At 47.5% G+C, this 15963-nt stretch overlaps 1 protein-coding gene across 15 annotated transcripts in view; it reads right to left on the bottom strand.

Annotated features, from left to right (window-relative positions):
• Positions 1-15963, bottom strand: part of LOC416086 (monocarboxylate transporter 2-like) — a 31835-nt gene that overhangs the window by 7228 nt on the left and 8644 nt on the right. For 5 of the 15 annotated variants that reach the window (XM_015293259.4, XM_046900236.1, XM_046900237.1 and 2 more), the window contains 3 exons: positions 15502-15659; positions 14986-15243; positions 367-510 (listed from right to left, as the gene is read on the bottom strand). In XM_015293259.4, the coding sequence (XP_015148745.2) occupies positions 367-510; positions 14986-15202 (361 nt within the window). In that variant the 5' untranslated portion in view covers positions 15203-15243; positions 15502-15659. Of the gene's footprint in view, positions 1-366; positions 511-8498; positions 8759-9065; positions 12966-14985; positions 15244-15501; positions 15660-15963 lie in introns of those variants that run through there. The other 10 variants (XM_015293260.4, XM_040646407.2, XM_025154567.3 and 7 more) reach the window with 5 other exon arrangements.

Raw genomic sequence — 15963 nt, 5'->3', positions numbered from 1 at the left:
AGCATGGGTACATTCCTTACAACTGCACTTGTACCTGGGAGGGCTTGCCCTGCCCTGGGCAGAGCACAGTCAGCCTGCATTGACTTCAGCAGGAGCTGAGGGCACTGGTGGCCATCCTTACCACTGCCGCTGGCTGACAGCACTCAGCTACAAAGAATACATCCCTGCACGCGATGGTCAGCCAGGGACATGGAGCTAAGCTGGGAACAGGCTCTGTGCTAAAGCTCAGCTGCTGCAGTCAACAAGCCAGGACCCCCCACCAGCCTTATGCCACCAAATTCCCATTGCCTTTAGCCCAAAGGAGGATATCCAAGCCATAAGAACTGAACTTCAAGTGTGAATCAAAAGGAGATGCTTTTTTCTTACCTGTAATGAAGCCCACGCAGATGTAGAGCTGTATGATGCTGGTGCAGAAGGCAGCTGAGACCATCCCAATGCCACACAGCAGGCCTCCGAGGATAACCACGGGTCGGCTGCCATAGCGGTTCACTAAAATGCTGCTAATGGGACCTGGGGAAAGAGAGAAATGAGGTCCTTGAAGTGGGCACGTCTGACAGAGGGCAGGTAAAACTAGCAGTATTATTACCCCTGGGTGCTGCTGGCAGCTTCCAGTGTGACTTCGGGAAGAAAACAGAAAAAGAAAGTCGATCTGCACTGTGTGGGGATGGCAGTGTGTCCCATGCCATACGGTGGCTGTGATGATGACTGTCCCTGGCCCAGGAATGACCACCTTCATTACAGCAGGCAAACAGCGATACTGGGTGAACGCACCACCCCAGCACAGGAGCTCCATGATTTATTAGGATGCTAAACCACACACACAAAGCAGTGGTTCATATTATGAGGCTGCTATCATGAACACTGTTGCATTTTTAATGTCTCTACTTAATGCAATTCCGATACTGCTGACCAGGATTGAAGCTTGAGCAGAACAGTTAATTAATTCTTAACAGCAGCCTCTGTCGGTAGAAACAGTTTGGGATGATGGATGAACTGGTTCCAAAGAACCAGTTTGGTCTTGTATTTATTAAAGAAGTGGTTCATGAAAGCACAAAATTATGAAAGAGAGAAATGGCTTAACAAGGACTGCAGATACCAAAAGGAAGCATTTAAATCTGAGGAAGTGAAACAAGACGGTGGCTTTGGGCAGAAGTTCTTCTTGTTTACTGTAGGACCTGCAGAAATCAGAATCACAGAGGTTGGAAGGACTGTGGAGGTTTCAGGTCCCAACTCCTGCTCCAAGCAGAACTAATTTCGCTGAGTGGTTATCTAAGAAGAGTACAAAGCTCTCCCCTGGGGCAGCCCCCATGAAAGCAATGTCCCAACCACACAGCTCCCTGCTCTCCTGAGCAGTCTCGGGGGGGATCTCAGGCAGGCTTTACTGCAGGTCTGGGTGACCTTCAGCTAACAGTCTTCATCTGCTATCATCAGCGTTATCAGCTTTACAGGGGGATAATCAGCCCCATTTGTTTGCTTGCCTGGGTGGAGAGCTGTAGTCTCAAAGGTGCTATCAGCCCAGGCTGGGCCGTGCCTGCGGGGAATGGTGAAGAGCTTAGGAGCAGCCTTAGTCTCTCCCCTTTGCACCCTGAAACCTTAACTTCAAGGCACCACAAGCTTGTTTTGCTAAAGCAGCATAGCATATGTGATCACAGTCCATGCTTGTGAGCAGCAGCATCTGGGCTCTCTGGCCAGTTCACCCACGTCACACTGGTGCTGAAGACCTCAAAGATACCAACTGCAACGAGGGAGAGGAGAAAGCCAGGAGTAGGGCATCTGCTCTGAACCTTTCCAGATACTGGAGAATCCACAGCAAAGGTCACGATGAGTGCCCAGCCTACAGGGAAAGCATCTGCCAGACCAACGCCTTATGAGACACAGGAGAATCCAACACATGGGCTCAAACAGATGGGAAACCAAACCTCCCTGTGCTGCTCACAGGGCAAAGGTTTCATAACAGTCCTGAGCAGACCTTTTAAATGCACTGAAGCAAATCACATCCTACAAATTACTTCCACTTAAGTCATCTGGACCTACAGAAACATAGAGGCGATTGTCCATAGGCTTTAAAGGAGCAGCCTTTTAGAAGCTGTCCCATCTCTCAGCAGAAGCTCTAGCACGCAATATGTCACATAGCTGTGCACACTTCAGCACACAAACCCTGCCAGTGTGGGCACAAATCACAGACACACACCTCCACCCTGCCCAGGTGTCTGCAGCGATCAGTGTCACCCCAACAGATGCCAATGCACCGCTCCTGCCCTGCAGGACCCACAGCACACTGCTCATAGGGATCAGCCATCAGATGTGAGATCAGACAGCAGCGTTTTGGGGAGTTGGAGAGAACATCAAATAGCTCGCATCAAGGAGAGGAATTAAGAGGAGGAAACAACAAAGCCAGGACCGCAGTGGTGGGAAATGGAAAACAAGATTACTGCTTTGCTTGCAGCTATTGCAAAAATTAAAAGTGTGACAGCATCTGGAAACAGAGTGCAATTGAAAAATCAGGCCCTGTCATTTACCGGTTATTCAGCGTGCATGAAAAGAATAAAGATGCTGTGCATTACCACACACAAACCTATTACGGGAACTTAGATCCCAAGGCACCTTTGCTTTTCAGGAAGCATGGGCTCCTACCCTCAAACCCACCCCACCTGGCCGAGGAGCTAACAAGGGTTGGGCTGATTTTGTTTCTTAATTGCAGAGCCAGGTGAGGACAGAACAAGAGAAATAGCCGAGTAGATGCCTAAAAAGCTGCCATTTGCCCGGCCTGACCTTGCAGAGGCCGCAATGGGAATGCTGTTGGAGTCCCTGAGAAGTCATTCTAAGGAGCAAAGGCCATCTTGGCTGCAGAGCATTCCCCAGGCATGGCATCATAGGGACCAGAGCAGCATCACCGAGCCAGCATCGTCCCTACAGAATCCCCATTACAGCAGAGAGCACACAGCAATTTCTAATGGGGAGATGGGAGGTAAGATTCAATCATTCCCTTGCACCACACTGTATTAAAAGGATGAAGCTGCTGACATAGGGATGTCAACGGGGAGAAGGGATGGCATATCTCACCCAGAGAACTGTTCACACCATATATCCCCTGAAGATGCTGCTGGGACCATTGCGCTCCAGGAAGACTGACGTCACACAGGGCACTGTCCCCAGCTCATATAAATCATCCTGGTTTAGTGCCCTTCCTGCACAAAGCCTCTCCTTTCTCATACGTGTGACAGCTTTCCATCAGCTGTCAGCTGGGGCATGGAAGGCCGTATCAGGGGCTGATCATGGCTGCATGCAGAGCACAGCAGCTCACCACTGGGAAAGCACGCAAGCCCTGCCTCATTTGTTAGCTTGTCCAATTACTTGTCACCTTGAGTTTTGTGTTTGCAGAAGTGAAAAGGACCCTGAAGAGGAGACTGTAAAACCATGAAGAAAATGCAAAGTACCCCGGGCTGTCCCCATCTCTCCCCCACAAAGCCAGGCCTTCTTGTCATTTCTTCTTCTTGAGCCACTGAACTATGGGGCAGGCAGGATGTAAGGCGGATGTGGCATTTAACAAGAGATATCAATCCGGACTGGCTTAAACTCCTGCAAGTGTGACAGTGCTCAGGAAATAGGCACCTGAATTGCTTTTCTGTTTTTCTCAGTATGCCTTATGAATTTTTTATGGGCAGCAAAACTTCCAGTGTTGGTGCAAAACACCGATGTATTTTTAACAGGCATTCTACTTCAAGTGTTCCTCTCTCCCTTGCCTGTGACCATATATTCCTCATTTGTGAAGACTGCTCTGTGATTTATTCTGTTTTTTAACTTGACCAGATATGAACAGCACCAACTTTCCCCATTGCCAGCGGAACCTGGCTGGGATGAACTGCTGCTGAAATATTTCTGCGCCAGGCTCAGGCAGCCCATACCCGAGAGGCCTTTATGCAACGTGGGCTTATCCCAGGTTTCACAACACTGACCTTCTGACCGTGCAAACACCATAACAAATGCCACATTTCTGCTACCAGCACCACGTGATGGCCGTGCAGGTGATAAAACAGCAATGCTTCAAAGTGCGCTCTGCGTGGGGCGGAGATGTGGGAGCAGCAGTGTCCCCAGCACTGGGGCTGCGCGCACAGCTCAGCTTTTCCCAGCTTTCTGAAGAGCTGTGGCTGTGCAGACATTGGTCAGAGCTGCCCAGATGATAGTTTATGTTTTCCAATCTGCTGTGAAAACACAGATAATGTGCAGAGGCTCAGCCGGACAGGACTGGCAGGGGCTGCGTGGAGTCACTGGGGACGGAAGGAGGGAGTGTACCCAGCTGGGAGGAAGGGAGGGAAATCATTTATACTAATAAACCAAAGCCTATTATTACACCAGTAGTAAAACAACGGCAGCAGCAGGCCTGCAATTTCCTCAGTAATAATCTCATTCCCTTGGTGGGATAACAACACTGCCGTTGGCCTCGTAATTTATCCACCAGGGTACCAGGCCTTTGTAGCAGAGCAGCCTCCTCATTACCCAGGCAATGAAAGAAGTGCCCTGTGTTATTAACAGGCTGCCAGGACACATGAGGGGCTGAGGAGCACGTGCACCCACCAGACACATCCTTGGAAAGCCAAGGACCCTACACACACATGCATTTTCCACAGCAGCATCCTGGGGTTAAAAGAAAAAAAAAGATAGAAAAAGAACAAAGCAGATAAGATCCAAGCTTGAGAGAGACAAAGCGTCCTCATCCTTATCCAGCAATCTTATCTGATCAGTGCCCTTGCATTTCAATTCCCAGCCCGAACTACTGATGTGCTGCAGAGCAGCCACAGGCCAAAAGCTCCAAAATCAGGGCTGGAGCCAAGGTCCTTTGTGTCACTTCGTATTTAGGCAATTAAATAACTGTTCCTGCAAGGGGACAGCATGGCAGGTGCCAAACATGCAGCCGCTTCTGCTCAATGCTTCCTTGGGCCGCTGGGTTGGACCCCAGCACATCACAGCTGCTCACCTTCAGAAGGTCACCGCTCCGTGTTTTCTGAATTTCTTTCCCAGGATTTTTGTAGCTAAGCTTTTACTTTGGCAGAACCACAGGTTTTTATCCCCTCCATCATGAAGTCCAGCTCCAGATCAGTTCCCTATGCATGTATTCCTTCAGATTAGCTTCTCTTGCTTGGCCCTTTTTACACCCTGCTCTACGTGGGCATGCTCTCCAAAGTCTTTGTCCACCTCTTGGATGCTCTACATAATTGGACTGAGAGAGTATGTATGCTGGGCAATCATAGAATCGTTAAGGTTGGAAACAAACACTAAGATTGCCAAGTCCAACTATTCACCCATCGCCACCACGTCCACTGACCACGTCCCTCATTGCCACATCTCCATGGTTCTTGAACACCTGCAGGGGCAGTGACTCCACTATTTCCCTGGGCAACTGTGCCAATGCATCACCACTCTTTTTGAGAAGAAATTCTACCTAATTTCCAATTTGAACCTTTCTTGGTGCAACTTAAGGCCATCACCTCTTGACAAGTTGGCGTCAACTTTCTTGCACCCCTTCCTACAGCAGCACACAAACACACCCTGTACTGACCAAGAGAAGAAGCCTTCACATACATTAACTTCACATTTTGGAGTGAATTATAACTTACTCCTGGGCTTAACAACTGCCTGCAAAACATTAACAATTCCCCAACCAAAATCCTTTGCTTTCTTCTAGTTCATATTAATCTCTGTTTTTATTAAGTCTATCACATCTCTATTACTCCTGCCCAGTGACCTTGCTAGCTCCAATGAAGGACAAAATGATAAAGCTTTGTGACGAAGTCCACGAACACAGAAATATTTCACCCAAACCTGTAGTGCTATTATTGCTCTTAACCAGAACAGGGCTATTTAAAAAAATAAAAAATATAAGTGCATACATGGTGACCTTGCTGGGTTTGAGTGCTTTCTGAGAGTCAGGAGAAGTATATGAATCCATAGCATCATCCATTACAGAAATCAAATCATCTTTCACCTGGTTTCCTTAACAAAATCCATGCTGATAATGGTACTGCTACCCCAGGTATTGCCTCGGTGTGGGAAGATGCTGTGCTTCAACGAGCTCCTTCATCCCTGATAGGACTCCAAGAGATGGCCACAGTGAGCAGAAGGATGGCATGATTCTATGATCCAGCACTATACAGTGGAGCTGTGCTCATGGCAGGAGCACCTGGGCATGGTCCCCCATGTCTGCACAGCCACTGCTGGTAACACCGTGGTGTGCCATGGGGGGTTCCTCTCACTTCAGCCTATGCAAAACAGACAGGCAGAACAATGCATGTCCAGTTACAAAAAGTGATGGAAAGACCATATTGCAGCCCCTCAAACATAATGCAGAAGGATAAGCCCTTTGCCCTTTAGAATCACAGAACCATGGAATCATGAAAGTTGGAAAAGACTTCTAATATCATCTAGTCCAACTGTCACACCCCTACCATCAATATTTCAGCAGGACACACAGAATACCATCCAACTCCACTGGTTGGGGCCCCTCCTGCCCTGGAGCTGTGGCTATTTGCAGGCAACTGAGTTGAGCGCAGAGACTTGGGTGAGGTCTTCTGGTAGCAGAGAAGGTTTTGACGAGGTTTGGACCAGACCAGAAGAACATATGCAGCTTTGATTAAGTTAAGAACTGTAGAATCAAACTCATTATTAATATAGCTTGATGCCACTGCATGTTGTAAGGTCCTTTCTAAACCTGTCACTGCAATTTATCATGCCAGCAATGTAATAAAATACAGCTATAAAATTTTGGATTAAATGCTCAAGGTCAGCGGTTGACTTTCAACTTCCCAATCTCTTGCTTGCTGCTGCAGCTGATGCTCTATTAAGCACTTACAAGCTCTGGGAGAAAGTTTCTTTGGAGAAAAGACTCAGTTGTGGGGCATCTCCAGAATTAAACCTTCAGACGTTTCATTCAATTTCAAAACAATAAATAATAGATAACGAGAGCAATGAATGCTGCCTGGCTTTGGGATAAGGTTTTTGCTTCAGAAACACCGTGTTTTTTGTTGTGTTTGCAAGAAGTGGCTCTCTATGCCTACCTTTGTAAAACAGGCAGGCGATTCCCTAAGATCTATAGAAACTTGGAGATGTACGAACAGCACCCTGGAGATTTGGGGAGTACCACAGCAGGCATAGCAAGACAAAGATGAGGACTGCGCTGTGCTCCATAAACACTAACAGCTGGTGGTAATGTAAGGCATCACTTCTGCCCACAGTTCTCACCTCCATAAAGCCTTAGAGAAGCCCAGTGCTACTACAAGAACCTTGCTGCTATTTCGTACATAGGTTGCTCTGAAAGTAATGCCCCCTGTTTATTCCTATGGAAACTACAGCAGATACAGAGAGCACAATAATACTATTTGATAGAGAAGAGCACGGGGCTGCCTGCTTTGCTGCACTCTGATCCATTTTACTGCCTGTTTGTGAGCAACGGAATTGTTTTCTGCAGCCTCACTCTGATTACAAAATGCAAACATACGCTCTGTGTACAGCAAGGAGTGTCCCCCAAAAACAAGTCCCTGCATCAAAGAGCGTGGCAAGGAAGTGAGGGACTGCTTCCTGAGGATGTCTGCAAACAACAGCTGCTACCTGCAGGGCATTGGGCACTCCTCAGGTGCACTGCCCCAGGCTGGTGGCACAGCACAGAGGACTGGGCAAGCTGCTCTCTTTGTCTGCTACATTTCAAGCAGAGCAGAGGCACCAAGACTTTGCTCTGGGTTGTAACAGGGAGGATCACAATAAATTCTGAATCGAGCATTGCTTCCACTTCACTATCAAGCATCATTACTTTCATTAACAACAGCGCCACAGTGCATTATAGGGAAGAAAAAATACACAATTTTGGTAACAAGGAATATTTCCAGAATTGATTTAATAGCCAAGATAAATTCTGATGATGTTTCCTGCAATCACAGAGCATACTTTCTGTCTATCTCCAATTACAGACTTTATGAAAAGCAGACCAAGGCTCTCACTGAGTCAGGAAAGTGCTATCACAATGATTTAAATTAAAACAAAAAAGAGAAAAAGCAAACTCCTGTACTGCTTTGCAACTGCTAACAATGATTGACCCTAGTGATTTCATTGCTGTGATTATAACCCGCCACAAGAAACAAGCAGCTGCTCTCCTCTGTGCTCAACCTTGGCTGAGCCCCCACCGTTTCACACTGCCATAAGTTATCTGACTTTTGGACAGCAAAGCACCACTACCACCTCCAGCTATATACCCTGTCCTGGCCACACTCCGTTTGAGTGTCAGAGGCAAGAGAAGAACCCCATCCCAAAGAAACACCCCTTCATTCAACCACGCTCTGAGTGTGGACACGTTTCCCTAAACGGTATTGGAAAATGCAATTAGAAAATAAATCTGCTGATAAAGCAGCACAGATAAGTGCTGGTGCTTTCCCTGCGTGCTGCCCTAGAGCGGAGATATCTGACTGATATCTGCCTTAAGCAAACCCAGCAGCTGAGGCAGGCGTACTCACCTGCACCGTACGTCGTGGCCAGCATGATGGAAGAGACCCATGCGATCTCGCTATAGGACGTGTCAAAGAAATCCTGGATTTCTTTGTAGAAGATGGCTATGCCTTTGGGGAAGGCGTATGCAAAGCCGATAGAAATGAAAGCCCCGAAGACCACCACCCAGCCCCAGCCACCATCCGGGGGGCCGGCGACTGGCCCCGCATCGCTGTGGGGCGGCATGGCCACAGGACGCGAGCGGGCACCCGGTGCTCCTTGGGAAGCCCTGAAAAATAAAAGTGCAGATGGGCAGGGTCAGTGCTGGTGGTGCTCCCCAGGCTGCAGTCACAGCACGGCCCCAGCGCAGCTTCCAGCTATTGATTTTTTGGTGCTGCAACTATTGCAAATATCAGCTAAGTTTAAATAATACGTCTCAATGGGGTCTTGGGGAAAGAGTGGACCAGCACTGGAAATCCCAGTGGATAAGGCTAAGATTCAAAATAACGTCTCCAGCCCGGAGCAGTCCCTACTGGGAGCCCCCCAGGGCATCCCCAACCCCGCTTGAGACCCTGCAGCCCCAACGCAGTACCCACCTGCAGGAGCAGCTCTGAGCTCTGGGCGGTGCTGGATGGGATGGGACAGCCTCCTGAACCGCACCCCATGCTGAGCCAGCAGACCAAGCCTCCTTTACACATATTGTTGTTTTTCCTTTTTTTTTTTTTTTTTTCCCTCCTTATCTTTTGTTCCCCACTCCTACAACACCGAGCGCCAGCACCCAACCACCCTATTGTGGGGGTTAATCAAACCATCCACAATAATTTAAACAGAAATCGCTGCTTTTCTGTGTTTCTACCAGCTCTCTTCCCTTCTCCTTACAAAGCTGTGCACTGTTCTCCTGTACTGCTACGACACCACTGTGGTTGGCAGATGAACACCCGATGTTTGGAAGGAACATCAGTGCTGTTTGCTCTTGCTAGAAAGTTGCAGTATTGCTGCCAGGCTCACGCCTTGCTCAGCCTTGCCTCCTCCTGGCTCAAGTAACAGCCTGACGGGTCCCAGAGGACATTTCTCAGCCCGTTTTGTGCAAATTCATATGGATTTCATAGAACTGTAGAATTGTCTGAGTTGGAAGGGGTCATTAGAGGCCATCTGGTCCAATTTCCCTGCAGTGAAGAGGGACACCTGCAGCTCCATCAGGTGCTCAGAGCCCATCCAGCCTGGCCTCGCATGTCTCCACAGACAGGGAATCCACCACCTCTCTGGGCAACCTGATATGGCCACCTCCATTCGTGTGCAAACATGAAGACTGGGGCATGATTTGAGCAGATTTGCCCTTTGGGCTTCCCCAGGGACACAGGGAGATGGACCCACATGGCATTCCTTCTCATTTTATCACCACAAATGGCTGACTTCTGGCTCAGCTGCAAACATGCCAGCCACTAATGAAATGGGAAGGAGATTGCCCCCTCCCTATCCCAGCCTCCCTCCAGCATTCCCCACACAGCCTGTGCCACCATAAACCCCACTTTTTTACATAGGCAATTAAGAAATAATGGAGAGGGGGAAGGAATTGCTGTCTCACTGTCATTTTCCTGGTGCTGTTAAGCTTTAAAAATCCCCTTACAACACATCTGTAATATGCTTTACACATATTACAGCCATTTCTTTCTTCCTGTAAGACTGAGTAAACTCAAGCAGAGTAGGAGACCTTGACTTGCAAGTGAAGGGCCACAGCACAGTGACCTGGGGAATTTTGTCATGGTGCAGCCCAGCACCACTTTATGAGCTGCAGGCATCCACACAGCCTGCTTCTATGGTGCAGCCCTGCAAACATGAAATCTGCCCTCGCAATGGACAGTGAAATGTCCACAGTATGAAAATCCCTGTCTGCAGCTGAACAGAGGGACATGGGGATGGGATGGTTTTCTCTGAGCATGCATGGCTCCAGCCATGGCCTGGGCTAGGAGATGAAAGAGGTTCCTTTTGCAGAAATGCTCAATTTGGTGCAATTTAATGAATTTCCTTTGCAGCAAAAACTGGCATGGTACTTTCTGGGTAAACGTACACAGAAACTGGATGTAAAAACAGAACTGGAGCAGGAAATCCATAGCTACAGGAGATACTGGAAAGGGAACAAATGATTTCGAAAGATCCCTGAAAACCATCCCTCTTTGCACTGGTGTTGCTCTGATGAGATGATGGTCACAAGCAGAATGTACCCATCTGAGTGAAAGGAGAGGGGGAGTGGTGTGTGTTCTTCCAACACCAAGCTGGCTGGAGAGGGCAGAAAAGGGGTTCCTTGCAATGCAGGGAGATGTGGAGCAGGAGCACAGCCATAGGGCCAGACTCTGCTCCTGCACCCAAGGGAAGCAGCCACTCCCTGCAGGGCAGGCTTGTTAATTTGGTGGCAGGTGGCAACAAAATTGATTAAAATTGCAAAATACCTTTTCGACTGACTCATTTCCCTATTGCAATTCTCTATGTAAATATATGATAGCCACTGTATTCCCAGCGCTCAGCTCCAGAGCAGGGGAGAGAAAAAGGGCAAAGGGGAAAGGGGCTGGGAACAAGCTCAGGGCTGAACCTGCTCCCCCTCCACCCCATTTCTTTCCCCTTCCACCCATTTTCCACTCCTTGCAGTCCTCGCTGCTATTTTAAGTATTTATTTTTTAAATCAAGTGTCCTTTGCTTATTGAAGCCTGTAGAGTGACCAGTGTTGGCCACATGAGCATTTTCCTTATCCAAAAAAAGTAGTAGTAAAAAAAAAACAACTGTGGGCTCTTCTGAGAATGGAAAGCATTTCTTTTCATTTATGCAGGCTGGACGGGGCTTTGAGCAACCTCAGCTGATGGGAGGTGTCCCTGCCTGTAGCAGGGGTGATGGAACCAGATGATCTTAAAGGTCCTTTCCAACCCAAACCATTCTACTGTTCTATTCTTTGTGGGCCAGTTTGGTATTTGGAAAGGATTTTACCTGGAGCCTTTTGCACAGGGTGTTCTATTGCAGTCAGAGATGGGAGCTACAGCTCTGTAACTCAGCAGTGTTTTTCTCTCATTGAACCTTCTGAAGTCATTTAAAGGCTTTAGAAACTGCTTCCACTTCAAGAAAAGACAGAAAAACCAACCTGTCCCTCTCTCTGCTGTGGGCACTTCTTTCAGTGTCCATTGTTCCCATTACCCACAACATGGTTGTGTTTCTCAGAACTGTACTGCTGTCACTTTCTATTTACTAACAAAACGCAGTGGCAGTGAAGACCAATCAATGGCAGAGGTGAAAACTGCATCTCCATTTGTGACAGAGATTATGAGCAGCACTCATTGCAAAACCAAAGGGCTCTCCTTGGTGACACAGACACAACACTGGTACCTTCCTCAGCACAGTGTCTTACGAAAGAGATTCCCCAGTCCTCCAAAACCATGCAAATGCATTTATTTTCATAATAATATTTTGCTTTGTAAGGGATCGATCCATCCTAACATAGATCATTATTTGGGAAAACCCACCAGATATGCAAGTAATCCCTACTAAAGCACTGGATTCCCAGAAACCACAACATAAACCCAACAGTGACATCAATTCTTCTGCTTCTCCCCTATTGCAGGGTTCTCATCAGTAGCCCAAACAGAAACATTTGTGTTGGTAAGAAGATGGCCACAATTAATTTAAATCTAATAACTGGAATGTTTTCGCTGGGGAATTAAAGCAAATTATTCCTTTGCTATTGCATCCTCGTCTCATTTACATCTAAATCCCAGTAGGGCTTTGCTCTGATATATCTGGAAAATTTCTGTTGTAAGAGAAAAACAACATAGTTGGAGTACTCAAAGATGTAGAGTTCAGCTATGAACATCAATGGCAGATGTCATTGAATCACAGAATCATTAAGGTTGGGAAAGATCTCTAGGATCACCTCGTCCAACCATAAATCCATCCCCACTATGCCCACTAACCACATCCCTCAGTGCCATGTCTACCCTTGTCCAGCCATGCCAAGCCTTGAATGATAAAAGAAATAGCACAAACACCATGCTTTTCCTAAATGTCACCAAACGTGGAGCTGAGTGGCATTTCAAATCATGCACACAAACAGGCAAGAAAACAGCAGGGATGGAAGGCTGTGCTGGAGGTGCTGTCACTCATCAGTCAGCACGGAGTATGTCACTCATTTGCACTGACAGCAATGGGGACTCCACTGAAGGACATGGGGTGCAGTGCTCCCCAAGTCCAGGCTGACAAGTGCATACCTCCTTGCTCAAGGTAAGCATACAGTGAAGAAAGGCCCTTCAGTGTTGGGGAAATAAAATTAGATCTATGTCCCATCTTACTCCAGTTTGCCTCACCTGCTCAGTGGTTGTAATTGTCCTCAGAAACTTCCCTGCAGTGCCCTGGGAGAAGCAACCCATATAATCTCCATAGGAACAGGCACCTTTTCCTTGACCCGAAGACAAGGCTGTTCCTGCTACCTTCCATACTGCAATATGGAAGCAAGAGACAGAACCAACCAAGGGAAAAGGTCATTTGTGCAACAGGCAGTATGGACAGCTGGATGCTACATCCCTGCAGATCAGCCCCTGTGCCCTTAACACAGGGTGATGCAACACAGTGTTACTGTGGGTGAAAGCAGCCAGGCTCCTGTGCCTGCATTTTCCATGTTTCTTTGCTCTTCTGGCTGACCGTTGTCCAGCAGATCAAGCATGATGCTTTAGTATTAACTTTCAAGGTCTTACATGGATTGTTCTGTAGGAGCTTTGTTGAACTTTTGACACTGTACATCCATTTCACCCTATGAGATCAAAGAGAGGAGACGCTGGGTCCAGTGCAGTGTTTGCTGAAGCTTGCTGTAATCCTGGGCTTGCAGAGTGACCTTCCCAATAACCCCTGTGTGTCACCAACATGACCTCATGTAAAGCAGCTTCCAAGGCATACTCATCACTGGGGTTGTGTGTATAGGGCACTGTGACTGTGGAGTTCAGTGCAGTCAAAATATCAACCAAAGCAGTATCCAATATTGGTTAGATTCCCTGTGCATCCCCTGCACACCCATGACCCCACTGGCAAGGCTTGCTGCTGCTTTCCTCCTCCCTCAAACACAGCCTCACTGGGTACTGCAGAATTGCCCTATATTTGATCTTCCTTTCACACATGAGCATAAAACTGAGTAATCAGTTACTTGTTCAGATACTTGCTTTCCAGGATGAAGCTCTTAAATCTGTTATTATTACATATGATTCCCTTTTCTATGACTGTGCTTTCCTAAAGTACATGATATGCATCATGCAGCCCATGGACAAGTTGCTTGCCCCACTCTTGCAGCACTCAACCCAAACAACTCTGCCATCAAGAATGGGCACCAAGATGATCCCTCCAGCCACAAGTTGTATGTAATAGTCCTTCATACTCCTTTACAGTGAATTTTTACTCTTTATTTACTCTTTACTCTTTAGAGTAGAAAACAGACTTTGGTAGCCATGAGTTAGCACAGCCTAGGTGCTAATCTTTCCACACTTCACCCCTGCAACCCAAGCTAAAAAGCACCGAGAGCCAAGCAGAGGCTGCACCTCTTGGGCCATCAGCAACCTACACAAGGTGGCCCCTCTGCTAACCATTAACAGCAAGGGCCATGCCAGCGGCTCAGATAAAAGCAGCAGATTGATACTTGGCATCAGTATGAGGCAAGCATCCCTCTGAGCACAGCCGCTCAATGACATCGATGCAACTGAGATGTTTGTAGCCCAGGGACACATACTCAGCCAACAATTGAACTGAAGTGACTGGGGGATGCATTTGTCCATTCAGAAGGCTCCTCTGGAGAGCAATCTAAAATTTAATCCCTTAATGATTGACAGCAAGATTGTAGCACCAGAATTAGGGAATACTTAAATACCTTTCCATATACTAACTCAAGATTTACACCAAGGGTATCCAACCTGGGCCTCATTGAGTGAAGAGGAGTTGTCTGGAGCTGCATACAAAATACACAATATAGCTAGTGTATGTAAGTAAGAAATCTTCTTTCCGTGTATATATTTTTAATTAAAACATAAGAAAAAGAGGGCATCAAAACCATAAAGTTAGCAGGTTGGACACATAAGATATACATGTATGTATGTCATGCCAGCAACAGATTTACATGTATGTATGTCATGCATCAACAGAGCTTCAGGTTTCACTTCCCAGCATCTTCTCTACAATCACAGGTGCCAGGAACTTTTTTTGTGTTTTAAAAAGACAGCAAAGAATAGGAACAGGACAAAAACTATCATACCAAATATAATGTAGTAACTGTCCAAACAATTTCCCTGTGGCCAAATATAGCGAGATTTCTGATGAAATAACAAGAGCTGATGACATCATACATGTTGTCAATTACTTCGCAGAGGTGTTTTTCTCTCTTTTGCCAATGCGCAGCATCAGAAAAAGCTATGTTTTATGTCAGAACTTTCCAAGGACTTTCTCAAAGGAATACATTCTCCCATCCCATATGAGGAAAGGTTGAGCTCTTGCTTCACTTACCTCCCCCATAGGTGGTAGCGCACATGATGGATGTGATCCAGGCAAGCTGGCTGTAGGAGATGCTGAAAACAGCCTGGAGCTCTTTAAAGTAGATGGTGAAAGCTTTGGGGAAGGTGTACGAGAACCCCACTGAGATGGAGGCTCCGAACACCACTGCCCAGCCCCAGCCACCATCAGGGGGCACATAGCCCAGGTCCGAGGTGAGCGGAGGCGACATGGTCACCGCAGAGCTTGGAGCACAAGCTGAGTCCCAGCGTCCTGCAGGGCAAAGCAAATGTGTGTCTTACAGAACGTGCATATCGTGCCACAACTGTGAAATCATTTAGACCCACTTGTGAAGCCTTTTCCTATCTATTCAAAGCTTTATGGCACAAATGTATCACAATCAAAACCACCCTTCCCTCTCTTACAGCCCCAGCCAGCCCTTCCATCTGCGCTTTAAACACTTCCTCAGAAGCCTCCCCCAGCTCCCAGGGTGAGGACAGACCCCACACAGCACTGCAGCCCAGCTCTCACCTCACTGCTGGCTGCTGTGGGTTTTCTTCTTGCAGTTGCTCAGCCTGTCCCTCTTGGGGAGGGGGGAGATGCCACCCTTGTGCTGTTTTTAGGGTGAACGCTCCATTGTGCATTCTTCAGATGTGGGTGGAAAGCCTCATGATTTCAGGTTATCCCTGCTTAAAAGAATAAGTCCCATTACGTGAGCAGCAGGCGATCAGCCCACAGTGCCTCCAGCTCCCCGTCCCGTATCACGATGGGGGCTTTCTGGCTCTGGGGAAGCAATCAGCCCAACACACAGACTGCAACCAACCACCTTAAAGCAGCCAGCTTGGGGCAGCAGTTCTGCTCCTGCCTGGTGCCTGCCAGGTTAGCAGATTATGCTCAGGAACAAGGCAAATCAAAGGAGGCATTCACCCATTTGCATTCTTCCCATGTTTCCCGACCATTAGAATAAAATAAGGGTAAAGAAAAAAAAACACC

This window comes from Gallus gallus, chromosome 12 (assembly GCF_016699485.2).
Source record: "Gallus gallus isolate bGalGal1 chromosome 12, bGalGal1.mat.broiler.GRCg7b, whole genome shotgun sequence".
Lineage (NCBI taxonomy): Eukaryota > Metazoa > Chordata > Aves > Galliformes > Phasianidae > Gallus > Gallus gallus.
The sequence above is the reverse complement of the archived record's forward strand: the minus strand, read 5'-3'. Positions and strand labels throughout refer to the sequence as shown.